At 42.8% G+C, this 14,155-nt stretch overlaps 1 protein-coding gene across 2 annotated transcripts in view; it reads left to right on the top strand.

Annotated features, from left to right (window-relative positions):
- LOC310853466 (kinesin-like protein KIF21A) overlaps positions 1–6,158 on the top strand; it is a 67,743-nt gene extending 61,585 nt beyond the window's left edge. For both annotated transcript variants that reach the window (XM_083757805.1, XM_083757806.1), the window contains 8 exons: positions 159–295; positions 1,220–1,304; positions 1,981–2,070; positions 2,407–2,565; positions 3,213–3,330; positions 3,926–4,096; positions 4,554–4,765; positions 5,285–6,158. In XM_083757805.1, coding sequence (XP_083613931.1) covers positions 159–295; positions 1,220–1,304; positions 1,981–2,070; positions 2,407–2,565; positions 3,213–3,330; positions 3,926–4,096; positions 4,554–4,765; positions 5,285–5,327 — 1,015 coding nt within the window. In that variant the 3' untranslated portion in view covers positions 5,328–6,158. The remainder of the gene's footprint in view (positions 1–158; positions 296–1,219; positions 1,305–1,980; positions 2,071–2,406; positions 2,566–3,212; positions 3,331–3,925; positions 4,097–4,553; positions 4,766–5,284) is intronic.
- Positions 6,159–14,155: the final 7,997 nt, after the last annotated feature.

Consider the following 14,155-nt stretch of genomic DNA (forward strand, 5'->3'; position numbering starts at 1 on the left):
GCCCGACAGTGACGATACAGAATGTAATAAGGTCTTTGTCTGTGGTTCAGGGGGGTCATCAACCCAGTGTATAGAATGTAATAAGGTCTTTGTCTGTGCTTCAGGGGGGTCATCAACCCAGTGTATAGAATGTAATAAGGTCTTTGTCTGTGCTTCAGGGGGGTCATCAACCCAGTGTCAGCCCCTAAGAGCAGCCGAGGGGACAAGCTGCAGTGTGTCTCCGTTGCCGAGGGACACACTAAACCTGTCCTCTGTGTGGACGCCACCGATGACCTGCTGTTCACTGGATCGAAAGGTTCGTTTTGTCAGACCTGATGGAGACCCGCTATTCAATTCCTTCCTACATGAACAAAATGCGAATCCGCGAATCGTCCCATTATTTTTTTGGGGGCGACCATAGCTGAGTTGGTTAGTGAGCCCGCCAGAGACCCTGGTTGTCCCAGGACCCAGGCACGATTCCAGGCCAGGCCAGAAATGTGTCAATGTGATTAAAAAAAAACAAGCGGTGCCAGCTGTGGTCTGTGGAAACTGTGATATAATCCCCCCCCCCCTCCCCCATATCAGATCTGCTCAGTCCATTGAAATGTTTAAGTCCTTACTCGCCTTTTCTCTTTAGCTTTTAATAACATTTGATCTTCTATGTCTCCCCTATCTTTTTTTGAGTGGTGCAACCACTCCTATAGACAGCTATGTGTGTCCGTCCCTGTGTCCCTGGCTGTGTCCGACCACGGAAATAGCATTATAGCGTTTGTTCACCACCAAGTCTCACTGTTGCACAGCCTAACACACAGACACACACAGGCCAGGGAGGAGGGATTGTACAGTACAGTACAGTACAGTACAGTACAGTACAGTACAGTACAGTACAGTACAGTACAGTACAGTACAGTACAGTACAGTACAGTACAGTACAGTACAGTACAGTACAGTACAGCACAGCGCATCCCCGGCCGATAGGTGTGAAGTGTGAACAGTTTCGGGGACCATTTAAAACAAAGGCTGCTTGCATACTGTGGTTTGCAAAAATAATATTTGCATGCACAAAGGCTGCCAAAGTAGGCTATCTTTTGTTGTTTTTCTTGTTTTGTTCGCCCCCTCTAGTTCAACCACTTGAACTCTGTGTGTGTGTGTGTGTGTGTGTGTGTGTGTGTGTGTGTGTGTGTGTGTGTGTGTGTGTGTGTGTGTGTGTGTGTGTGTGTGTGTGTGTGTGTGTTCTCAGATCGTACATGTAAGGTGTGGAACTTGGTAACGGGTCAGGAGATCATGTCTCTGGGTGAACACCCCAGCAGTGTAGTCTCTGTCAGGTAACCTACCTACTGTACCTGTACGTCGCTGTATTTCAGTCATATTTTGTAACCTTTTGCCTATAGGGCATACTGTAGCAGTGGCCGTGGTTTGCTGGTTACTACTGAAAAATCGGCAGACCCTAAAACCTTTGATTCTGTGAAAACAAATGTATTGAATATTTCTTTCTTCACATAATCAAATATTTTATGGTCATGATTCACCAGGATCCTGGAGAATGAATGAATAAAAATATCATGTTTTTATACATTCTAATTGTGTAGACATTTTGTAAATTAAGTCATGCAGAATAATTTAACTTTTGAGAGCATACAATGAAACCAAAATGGACATGTAAGGGCCCATTTGGTTTCATTATACACTCTCAAGAGTTAAAGATCTTTAAGGGTACATTTGGTTACCAACTCCTCATCATCTAGCTGGGGACCACCTGGAATCCCCTCAAGGACCACTGGTTGAAAACCACTGCTCTAGCCCATTTAGGCCTGAGGCCTTCTAAACCCGTTTTCTGAAAAACCCCCGGCAGGGGTAAAACACCAAAAGGGGTTCCTGCCCAGAATGGGCTAGAAAACTAAAACTCTAAATAGAACTCTTGACCAAGTATTGCAAAGAGGAACCACTATTGTCCAGCCACAGATTCTAATGGGCCGTGGTTGTGTTTGTTGTTGGAGTTAGGTACTGCTCCAGTCTTGTGTTCACCGTCTCAACAGCCTTCATCAAAGTTTGGGACATACGAGACTCTGCAAAGTGTATACGCACGCTCACGTAAGTACATATACAGTACTAAATACAAACACACTGTACCCCTGGAAAAATACAGTGCATTACTATTGATAATTGTTCCGTTGCTACTAGCCTACTACTAATATAATTGTATATACATAGTATATTGTCGCTGTTGGGTGAAAAGTGAAACCTTGCACGTCCAAAACCGTTATTCTTTAAACGTTATTTTTAAAAAAACATTAAAAAATTGTGAAAATAGCCGATCTACAGACTAAAAGAAAAGTTTGTACATCGGCTATTTTCAGTACTTTATCGTGACACTATTATGTGATGAAGTAGGGCGTTCATTTATGTGTGTGTGTGTGTGTATTTCAGGTCTTCTGGCCAGGTGACTCCAGGGGACAGCTGTTCGTCTCTGAGGAGTATGTCCATCCCTCCAGGAGAGAGTCAGATAAACCAGATAGCTCTCAACGCCTCCGGATCCTTCCTGTATGCTGCGGCAAGCAACTCTGTCCGCATGTGGGACCTTCACAAGTAAGACCTCACACACACACCTCCGTCAATACACAACAACCATGCGCCTTTAATTCATTTGTATAATCATGGTGAATGGAGTAAACTGGTGAGATAGAGGGGCTAAAATGAATTATTAAGAGTAACCAATTATGTTGTACCCCCTTTTTTCTCACTAATTTAGTCATTATTCCAATCAGTGCATATACGAGCGGAGGGGAGTGGGTGGAAATGCCGCTCCTCGCTCCAGGGGGTTGTTAACCCATTCTGACCGGGCACCCATTTTGGTGTCGGCATCGTGTTATGCTTTAGCTATTTAAAAATAGCAGATCTACAAGCTCATATCGCGCCACCGAGTGGCGCGATACGAGCTTGTAGGTCTGCTATTTTTGTAAAAATCTAAGAACGACTGACATTTTTTTAATCTGATCTCAGGTCAGAATGGGTTCATCAGACCAGTGTGTGTCCGGCGGAAACCTCGTATAAATCTGATCTCAGGTCAGAATGGGCTTCTCTCCCCTGACCACGGGCCAATTGTGTTCGTGCAGTAGATGCACGACAAAGCCGGATTCTAACCCACAACCTCCGTGGTGGTGGGCAGGAACTTCCCCCACTGCGCCGCCCGCAGGCTTTGAGTGGCTGGTTGTTTTTGTGTCGTCCGTCTATAGGTTTGTTTCTACGGGGAAGCTAACGGGTCACCTGGGAGCCGTCATGTGTCTGACCGTGGATCAGATCGGTAACGGACAGGACACTGTGCTGACCGGCTCCAAAGACCATCACATTAAAGTAAGACACACAAAGACATGCATGCGTGTGCGTGTGCACACACACACACACACACACACCATAATGTCAAAACGTCAATCATCTCAAAGCTTAATAGTTGTAACATTTTGCTTCAATTAGGAGTGTACAGTCACACACTCATAGATATATAGAAATACATTTGTATAATTATCCACATGAACCCTAGCATCCCTATTCTGGGGCATGTGATAATTGGCGAAGATATGGCAAAAGAATAGCCAATCTACAAGCTCACAATTCGCACGTTGCGACGACACGCTCTGAGCTTGTAGATCGCTTTCCCTGCTATACCAACTGGCTCTTTTCGGCAAAGACACGGTTGGTGTAGTGGGGAAACGGAGTGGGCCAGGTGCAGAGCCCTGTGGGACAACACACCGGTCAACAAAGTATATACTGTACACATAGGGTTGAAGTGGTTAATTGTGTGTGTGTGTGTGTGTGTGTGTGTGTGTGTGTGTGTGTGTGTGTGTGTGTGTGTGTGTGTGTGTGTGTGTGTGTGTGTGTGTGTGTGTGCGTGTGTGTGCAACTGTGCATGCGTATGTGCGTGTGCCTGTGTGTGTGTGTGTGTGTCCAGATGTTTGAGGTGACAGAGGGGGCCCAGGGCAGCGTCACTCCCAGCTACACAATGGAGCCTGCCCATAACGACGGCATGGAGGCGCTGCTCCTGCAGGGAGACAGTCTGTACAGCGGCTCCAGAGACTACTGCATCAAGAAATGGGACGTGGCCAGCAAACGACTGCTACAGGTGTGTTTACTGTGCACGATAGAGTTATATATATATATATATATATATAGACTAGAGCAGTGGTTCTCCACCAGTGGTCCAGCCCGGGGGTGCCTGATGGAGGGGAGAGGAACTGGTTGGAATAACGTGTTCCCTCCACGCGCTACGTCCAACCGGGGAAACTCCCCCCCTGTCATGTGAAAAGAAGCGGCTTGGACTCCTCATGCATTGAAGGAGGCATGAGGTCAGTCCGTTGATCTCCCCAGGTTGGTAGAGGGAGTGTAGAGCCCAGAATTACATTAGATAATTGACACTGGGTGAAAAAATGGGTTACAAAATTGTGGGATAAAAAAATAATTAAGAAAAAAGGACCCACAGGGGTCCTCGGACTCCACTTTGAGAACCAGCGCTTCAAACAGCAGTGTACATGCACTTAACCACTTATACTAACCTAGTATGTACTTGTGCCCCACTGCAGCAGTCGTCCAGCCTCCCAGGGCTGTCCCCGGACTGGGTGAGTGCCCTCGCCATGGTACCAGGCAGCCCCATGATGCTGCTGAGTGGCTGCAGAGGCGGAGTCCTGCGACTCTGGAACACTGACACTCTGGCACCCCTAGGGGATGTCAGGGGACACGACGGTCCCATCAACGGCCTGGCCACCAACAGCAGCCATATCTTCAGTGCATCCGAGTGAGTCGACATATAAATATACAGACATTTGACCTTCAAACCTTTACAATGGAAGTCTAGAGTTTGTGTTATCTTAACAGTTTTAATGCCGTGATTAAACAATAGTTTTCCAGATCTCCCTCCCGTGTTTTCACTAACCTTTGAGGAGCCACTGCGCTGGAGCAGGAACGCGTGCGATGCGCAGCACCGCCACCATTGTAATGCATTGTCCTCAATTCCCCATAATCCTTTGCACGCCAGAGCGACGGACCTTTTTGCGATGATTTCATCAAAACGCGTCACCTATCCCACTCTGTCCTGTGGAAAGCCCCTTAAAACGTATTAAAAACAATGAAAACATAACTCGAGTAACTCACGAACGGGAGGAAAAGTGTTCTACAGTCAATTAACTCGTGTAACTCGTGTTCAGGAGTCAAAGTGTTGATATAACAAAATGTATTTGAATTTTGTGTGTGTGTGTGTGTGTGTGTGGGTGTGTGCGTGTGCGTGTGCGTGTGCGTGTGTGCGCGTGCTAAACAGTGATCGGACAGTGAAGATTTGGCGTTCGGATGGAGTTCGCTGATGCTGACCACCGATCAGGGCCCGAGGACAGTCAATCCACTGAGCAGTGCCCAAGGAACATCGGTCCACTGATCTGCAGTCAGTTACAAAGGAAGCTCCCCGAAATTTAGGGACATGAATATTGTAAAACTGGTGTCTCCTTTGGATCCCTATAAGGTCAAAATATTGTCTTAAAGACCTTATTTGGTCTGGGATTTTGGATACTGTTTTCCTACTTTCCTACACACTCAGTCGGCTCTCTCCCTCTCTCTCGCTTTCAATCTGGGCAAATTAAAAAGTATTTAAAAATAGCCGATTTACAAGCTCGCAATATATCGCAACGCGTTGTGAGCTTGAGAATCTGCTACATCATTCAACCAAGTATAAAAGGAGGCTTAGGTGGTTAAAAACAATTAGGCTATCGCACACAAAGTATTAAAGTCTCAACTTTCCTAAAGGTCTCCATACTTTCCATACTTTCTGAGAGGAAAGAAGCTGCTACTTGCTACAGATACTGTAAGCTCATATCGAAATTGAACATACCTTCAAACATGCACACTTAATTTATACTTCATGATACAACCATTGTTAGCTTGGAGAGCAGTTCCAGTAAGGTCAAGTAAGTGACACGCTATACAGTAACACTTGGCTTTACCTTGTCATGCTCAGCAATTATTCTATCGATTACTTTTTTCCAATAATCAAGAAGCATTTTGTAATCGACAAGAATTAGTAGTAGTAATAGTCTGATTGATTCGAGTGTTATACTTCATTGTACAAGGGTGTCTCGCAGTGAGCTTTTAGATCTGCTATTATCACAATTTGTTTGGCACCTGTAATGAGAACGGATTATTTTATTCAATTATAATTTTCCTTTTTTAATATAATGGGTTAACCCATTCTGACCGGGCACCCATTTTGGTGTTGGCATCATGTTATGCTTTAGCTATTGAAAAATAGCAGATCTACAAGCTCATATCGCGCCACCGAGACTGACCGAGTGGCGCGATACGAGCTTGTAGGTCTGCTATTTTTGAAAAATCGAAGACACTTTTAGAATCTGATCTCAGGTCAGAATGGGTTAATAATGAAACTGTCAGGATGTAATAGACATTTTTAGAATCTGATCTCAGGTCAGAATGGGTTAAATCAATCTACACACGGGACATCTCCTTATGCATACTGTTGAATCCGGCTGCTGCTAGGAACCAACACCAGCTCTCTGTTCCAACTCCATCAAAGCGAAACAGAAACAGAAGTGCTTTCCAGCAACATCTGGAAAGTTCACTGTCGTCTCCGTGGGTGTGATTATTTCTCTGCACAGAGCTGAGAGGATGTATATATAATTCTGTAAAGTAAAATATGTATTCTCCTCGGGGACCAGGGACCAATTGACTGCTGTAACTGTGCTGTGCTGCTGCTTTCCCTTCGGCTGTCACTGCCAAACCCCCTCTGATGGAAGGAACACAGCAAAAAAAGTCCTTTATGTTCATTTAACTCTGAGGGAAACGGAGTGTCTGTACACATTGTAGCCCGGTTGGTTTGGTGCTCGCCCCTTTAATCGCACGTTTCCGGGTTGCTACCGGCACCGCTCACTCAACGTATGAGTAGCATGGCTTGAGTAAGACGTGTGGTAAGTTCTGGGAACTGGCGGTAGGAGGCACTCTACCAGCTCACAGGGTTGTGAGCTTGTTCTCAGCAAAGATACTGTATTTAGTGTAGTGCGAACACGTCGCCCGGGAGGGGGGGGGGGGCTGATAAAGAGAGTTGTTGATTTTATTATGATGACATGGGTTTGATTCACATTAAGTGGATCAATCACCCACTTATCTGTAAGATACAAGGAAACATTCCGTTGCGTACCTAAGACTGTGGTCCGTCTTGAAATTGAAAAAGCACACTCCTGTACAGGATTCAGAACATCATTCAGTCTTTTGTATTCCATGTAAATTGTTTGTATTTATTTGTGAATATTAATCGGTGATTTTTGATTTGATTGTTTGCGTGTTTTTCTTTACTTTTTGTGTCTTATCTAGTCGATCAACAGCAGTTATTGACACGCTGTTTTAAAGGAAAGCCTGTGGGTATACGATCGTCTCTGTTGGGTGGACACCCGTTACTGTCCAAAACTGTTACTTTATTATATTATATGATTCAGATCTGATACTTTTAATGATTTTGTGTGGCGCTGTACTATGATCAAGTAGGGCGTTAATTTACGAAGAAAACACAAAAGGTTACAATATGTAGGTAAGGGGTTTCTCTGCTCGACAGCAACAATATAATGAACTGTACAGAAACCTTTGGCTGCTGTTCTTCATGAGCTGAGGTGTAAATATGAATGCCTGTGATGTGATCCTATACTGTACTGTAGTAGATGGTTACTATAATACATTAGCAATACCTAATATTGTTGCCATCTCCATATTTTAACGTTTGTTTTTGAGTGGTGCAGCCACTCCATTACCCAGCAATGTGTGTCCCTGGCTGGCTGGCTGGCTGGGTCTGAGCACGGAAATAGCATTCTTTCACCACCAGGTGTCATGTTGTGCAACCTAATTTGTAAATTAGCCTATTTGTCCATACTACAGATATCACACAAAAGCATCAAAAGTAGCAGACCCACAAGCTTGAAAGCTTGAGCTTGTAGATCTTCTGCTTTTGCTATTTCTTTATTTGAATCCTGAACAGTAACACTTTTCCACCTGACAGAGACGATTATGTTTAGAGTTTCTGAATCTTCCTGAAATGAGAATGCTCGTCAGAGTTCTTTCTATAATGTTTTTTTTTTTAATGCCACACACAGATCAAATCCCTAAAAAAACAAAACTAGCTTCTTTGCACAAGGACTTAAAATGTTCATTTTTAAAAAGAGATGCCTTCGTTTTACTGTAAGTCTAATGATTAGGGATGTTCAAATGTCTCAACCTGGTCTACAAATAAAAAAGACAATGGCAATTCTACTGCATGTTTTTCGGCAAACCACTGATATGTTAATTAATGTTGACGTCTCATTCGATCTGCATGTAACTCTAATGGCACTGAATCGTCGGCTAGCACGATATCGATTATAGTCGGCTAGAAGTACTCAGCTACATGTAGTGCCTGCCTCAGTCGCATATCACTGCAGGCTCAAGCCCATTGCTGATGGCACGCCTTCCTTGAAATGTCCAAATACAGCCCCTTTATGCCTGGTTTGCAGGAAACATACAATTAAGCTAGCTCGGTTTGAAACCTCATATCGATGCTTTAGATGTGTCTGTGACCAGGCTGTTTTCTGACCCCTTATTGGCATACTGTACCTCTCCTTTCAATGGTTCTGGTCAGCCAGTACCATGTTTTCCCAATGCAATCTTATGGAAGCAGTACTGCACATGCGGATGGGGGTTGACTGGAATACATTTTTATTTAAGCCCGATTTAAGCAGTTGTTTCACCCCTGTCTTAAAATTGTACGTGCCTGTCCTACGTTTATCATATGTAGCTCGGTTCTGATACCTTTACTTTTTGAAAACGATACTGCGAAAAGGGTTTCCGCCACTGTTTTTGGACGGGCTCAACCCCATTTCTACCCATGCAGGGATATCCTGACACGGAACATCGTCTTGGCACTAAAGCGTAGATACGAGGTTCCAAACGAAGCTTTAATCTGATGTCAAAGCAGCAGACCATTGTCTGTTTAGCCTTTTAAAGGGTAAAAATGTACCCGATACATGTCTGCATGCAGTCAGCGGCAATGCTTTTCTGTCAATGTTTGATTAATCATTATTGCAAACAATAAGGATAAACAGTATAAACCAAATGCAAGTAAGTTTCTGATGTTATTTCAGTGTTTTGAACTCAGGTAGGCTTCTTAAAATCCATTTGGCCTCAGTCTTGGGATTCATCTCTAAATGTACAAATATCTGTAATTCATAAAGCAATTGTCCTGCTGAAGTCCTGAACAAATTAACGTTCAACTTTCCAGAATATCATGGGATTCTAATAAATAAATGCAATTTGTCAAACTATTGTCAAAGTTTGAGCCTTTCTGAATCTCTTGTCCTCTATCCGTTTTTATATCGGTATAATACAGATTATTTATATAAATACAGGATGGCAGTGTTCTATGACTTTGTAAAACATGTAAATTATATTACTCAAGTTCATACATAAATTATTGGGTTTTTGTTCCACAACTCGAGTATCGGCAATAATAAACAATAAAATAAATAATAAGAAAGAATAGCAGCAAGATAGTATGGCAGCAATAGTGGCAAAGTAAGTATAAACACATACACACACTACATGTTTAAAATTGTGTTGCAGTTCAGATTCTATAGCTTAATTGACTTTCATCAGTGTTGTGTAAATTGATGTTTTGTTTTGTTTATTTCAGACATTTAACCACTGAATCCCTAAAAAAAAGAATTATATTGATATATAATATATAGGCCTACAGTATGTTGTACTTTCGCTCAAGTACAATTCTAAATACAGGACTCTTACTTCTGTGGAGTGGAGTGTTGCTATGGGCCTGGCAATACAAGCTCATCCACCAGAGGGAGTGCCTGGGGAGAGGCGTCAGCACCATGGACAGCACATGGCCCATTGGTAATGGCAAGATATGGCTCTGGTTAATGGTAGGTAATCTTAATCAGTTTCAAGTGGTTCCACCTGACCTTAGCCTGGGTTCCAGCCTGAATCGCCATGTTCCAAGTTCCACCTGGGAGGGCTGATTGGTGGAGGAATCTGTCCGGTAAGCTCTTATTCAAATGAAGGCAAGGGTGGAAAGTAACCAAGTACACTTTACTGTGCTTAAGTACACTTTCGAGGTATTTTCATTACTTAGCCTATGTCATACTCTACTCTAGTCTCAATGGCCTACTTTATATTAGCTTGCTACTTCATCTCAATATTGTAGGCTGTATCATGCTTTTACTCCACTACAAATTACTAGATTTTTTAAGTTATCCTTATCCTACTATATAGTTACTTTGTACATTTAGATTATTATCACAAAACATAGCCTACATTAACCACTTCAGCCCTACAAGCTATTTGAAAATGGCTCACAGGCTAGCCCGCAAGCTTTTGTGAACGCGACGCAATTGGCCTACTTTTTTTTTTAAACTTTTGGTACTTGTACTTTGGCTTTTACTCAAGTAAATGTTGAAAACCTACTACACAAATTGTACTTGAAACAGAGTGGGGTATTTCTAGTCATTTTGGTATTGATACTTAGTAAAACATGTGAGTAGCTATACTTCTTTCACCACTGGATGAAGGATAAAGCTGATGACGTTTGCTGGTTGTTTTTTTCTGTGCTTTCAAACTACTCTCGTAAATGGTAGTAGCAGCCCTAGCCATGGTTCACATGAAGCTCATACTTCACAGTCATGTTTCAGGGCTAGAGCAGCGATGCAAGCCAAAAATGACTATTTTACACATGTTGTAGTAGAGTAGCTCTAGTCCATAGCTCTAATGCCTATGGACCAGAGCTAAAATTAGGGCAGACTGGCCAATACAATCTCTACAAGCATGGAGGGAGTTTGGTGCTCTGTCAACCTTCCCTAAGCCCGGCCTGGCCTGCATTGGTTTTTCCATTGAGCTAATTAATAGAACCAACCTGCTTGCTCAGGGGATAAATTGAATCTTGAAACCTTTGTCAAACCTGGTCGTGTGAAACCAGAAACGGGATCATGTCAAAGGTCATGTCTCTAGACACAGTATGTAAATGTCTCAATTGAAGAGCAGGTAGAACAAATACAACCACCCCAATTGTATAAGTTATATTTTATCAACACTACTGTTGAAATTTGTCACACGTACCGTCACTAATGTTGGGTATATATTTTACCTAATATAATAAATTCCATAACAAATATTTCTCATCAAACATTTGGAAAGTACAACAATACATGGCAAATTGAGGTAGACTAGCCTACTCTTCTTTAATATTCCAACATGAAATTTAACAAAAGTCTTAATTGCACGTTGCACCAACGTTCGTGTTGTAGGGTTGGTTGATTGAATACTTTATTAGACAGAAATGCAAACAGTCAAACACTTGGTCTAAAGGATAGCATCGTTTTGTTTAACCCATTCTGAACAGGAACCCATTTTGGTGTCGGCATCATGTCGTGCTTTAGCTATTTAAAAATAGCAGATCTACAAGCTCATATCGCGCCACCGAGTGGCGCGATACGAGCTTGTAGGTCTGCTATTTTTGAAAAATCGAAGAGCGACTGACATTTCTAGAATCTGATCTCAGGTCAGAATGGGTTCATCAGACCAGTGTGCGTCCGGCGGAAACCTCGTATGAATCTGATCTCGGGTCAGAATGGGTTAAACTAAATTTCAATATCGTCTCAAAATACAAAACACTATCTGCCTTTTTCCATCTTAGAAACATTGCGTGAATCGATCAGAGCATATCTATCGTCACACGATGCAATTGATGATATGCACACGGCTGCCATCTTGCCAGCAAGGTGCTAACTAGGTGCAACTTCCAAAAGACAGGCCCATTCATCCAAACAGAAAAGTCCTATTTAATTGTATTCAATTACCGGTACGTCAAACTCACCAACATTGCAGCTGTACGGAAAGCTTGAATTATCCTCTTTCTATCTGCAATGTGTTTGTTTAATAAAAAGATTTTTGTGCTGGAGTTTGGAAGTGCTCGTTGACTATCACTCCACAGCCCATGCGTACCACCTGTTTTGCATTTGCACATAATGCAGGAGGCAGCAGGAGGTTGCTTTACTGATAACAAGTGCTTCCACACTCTTGACACTTCGGAAATGCCCAGTGCACAGTGCGCTCAATGTGCTATTTCCGAACGCACCCTTAGAAAAATAATCATCTGCAAGGAATTGCTTGACAGGAAGTAGCTCATAACATGTCTACGGTGAATTTGTATTAAACAAACACTTTGCAAATAGTAAGATGATAATTCAAGCTTTTCGTACAGCTGCAATGTTGGTGAGTTTGACGTTATTTAATACGATTAGATTAGATTTCTGTTTGGATGAATGGGCTGTCTATGGGAAGTTGCACCTAGTTAGCATGGCAGCCGTGTGCATATTGTCAATAGTGTTGATCCACGCTTTTGTTTGCATAATAAAATCTAGAAACAGTTATGCATATAAAATACAAAAACAAATATGGATGCACCCACATAACAACAAGAAATGAAACTGTTCAAATGACAACAATAAAAAATCAGGAATGATCAAAGGCCATAGAAAAGAAATTAGTCTTAAGAAGAGACTTGAATAGTTCAATTGACTGAGCACTTTTGATATACAAAGGGAGGCTATTCCAGAGAATGGGTGCTGCAACAGCGAAGGCACGATCACCTCTGGATCTTAAATTGGATGGAGGAACAGTCAAAAGACCTCAAAGGTCTAGCTGGAGTATAATCATCCAAGAGGTCAGATAAGTAGACTAGATAGATAGATTGATTGATTTTTATTTCGGTCCATAAAAGAAAAAAGGAGTACATACATAATACATAAAATCCACTAATGCAAGTGGTACCGAAAAGGGCTTCTGCCCTCATGGGGGCCAGCCCATGTAGAGATTTATAAACAAATAAAAGTATCTTAAAATCAATTCTAAACTTAACGGGGAGCCAGTGCAATCTAGCTAAAATGGGGGTGATGTGGTCACGTTTTCTGGAGCACGTAAGGAGGTGGGCAGATGCATTTTGAACCAGCTGCAAGCGACTAAGAGAAGACTGTGCGATGCCGACATACAATGCATTGCAGTAATCTAACAGTGACGAAATGAATCCATGGATGGTCATTTCCAATCGTTTGGGAGGGAGATATGCCATTTTAGATAGGAAAGGGTGAAGTTGGTTATTGTCTGTGGGTGGAGAATGGCTGTGCATTTAGATTCATGTGATTAACGGCTGAAGCTTAGCTTTGATTGCCCAATTCATGAGGACTCATGCTTGATCAGTAGGATCTCTGAAATGCCTCTTAAAGTGACAGTTATAACTGGGCCTTCAGCACATCAACAGGGAGAGAGATCGAGGGCCATTGTTAAAGTGACAGTTATAACAGGGCCTTCAGCACACCAACAGGGAGAGAGATCGAGGGCCATTGTTAAATGAAATCAATGGGACAGGATGCCTTTGAACTGGCCTGGGATACACCCTGACTTCTAAAAGCTGAGTCTCACAGAGAGGAAAGGACACGGTCTTTGTAGACATTTCATGGTAAAAATCATAGGATTTACTATGCAGAAAAATGTTATTCCTTTTTGTTGATCTGTAAAATATGCACACAATAGAAGCTTACATTGTGTGTGTGTGTGTGTGTGTGTGTGTGTGTGTGTGTGTGTGTGTGTGTGTGTGTGTGTGTGTGTGTGTGTGTGTGTGTGTGTGTGTGTGTGTGTGTGTGTGTGTGTGTGTGTGTGTGTGTGTGCGTGCGTGCGTGCGTGCGTGCGTGCGTGCGTGCGTGTGTGCGCACAATTGCCCATCACTGTACTTTACTTTCCGCTGTGTGTGTACATGCACATGAACCCTCTGTGTGCACCATACAAACATCCAGAGACAACACAGCATGCATGCTCATGTGTTTGTTTTTGTTGTTTTCATGTGGGGGGGGGGGGGGGGGGGGTTACCTTTTTCTTGTGGGAGGATAAGGGGGCGGCATTGTATTGACATGATCAAACAGACAACACATCGTGGGTTACTGATTACATGATGTGATGTTGTATCTCCCCTGAGATAAAGCTTTGGCGAGTCTCAAAGTCCTGCCATTGGCAACATTTCCCTCCACACGCAAAGGACTGCCAGTGGCCTCCAAGGTAAATACCATTCATTACGCTCCACTTTGATTTTGTTCTTTTTCAAATG

Source organism: Protomyctophum parallelum (assembly GCF_964188405.1).
Source record: "Protomyctophum parallelum genome assembly, chromosome: 22".
In the NCBI taxonomy this organism is placed as follows: Eukaryota; Metazoa; Chordata; class Actinopteri; order Myctophiformes; family Myctophidae; genus Protomyctophum; species Protomyctophum parallelum.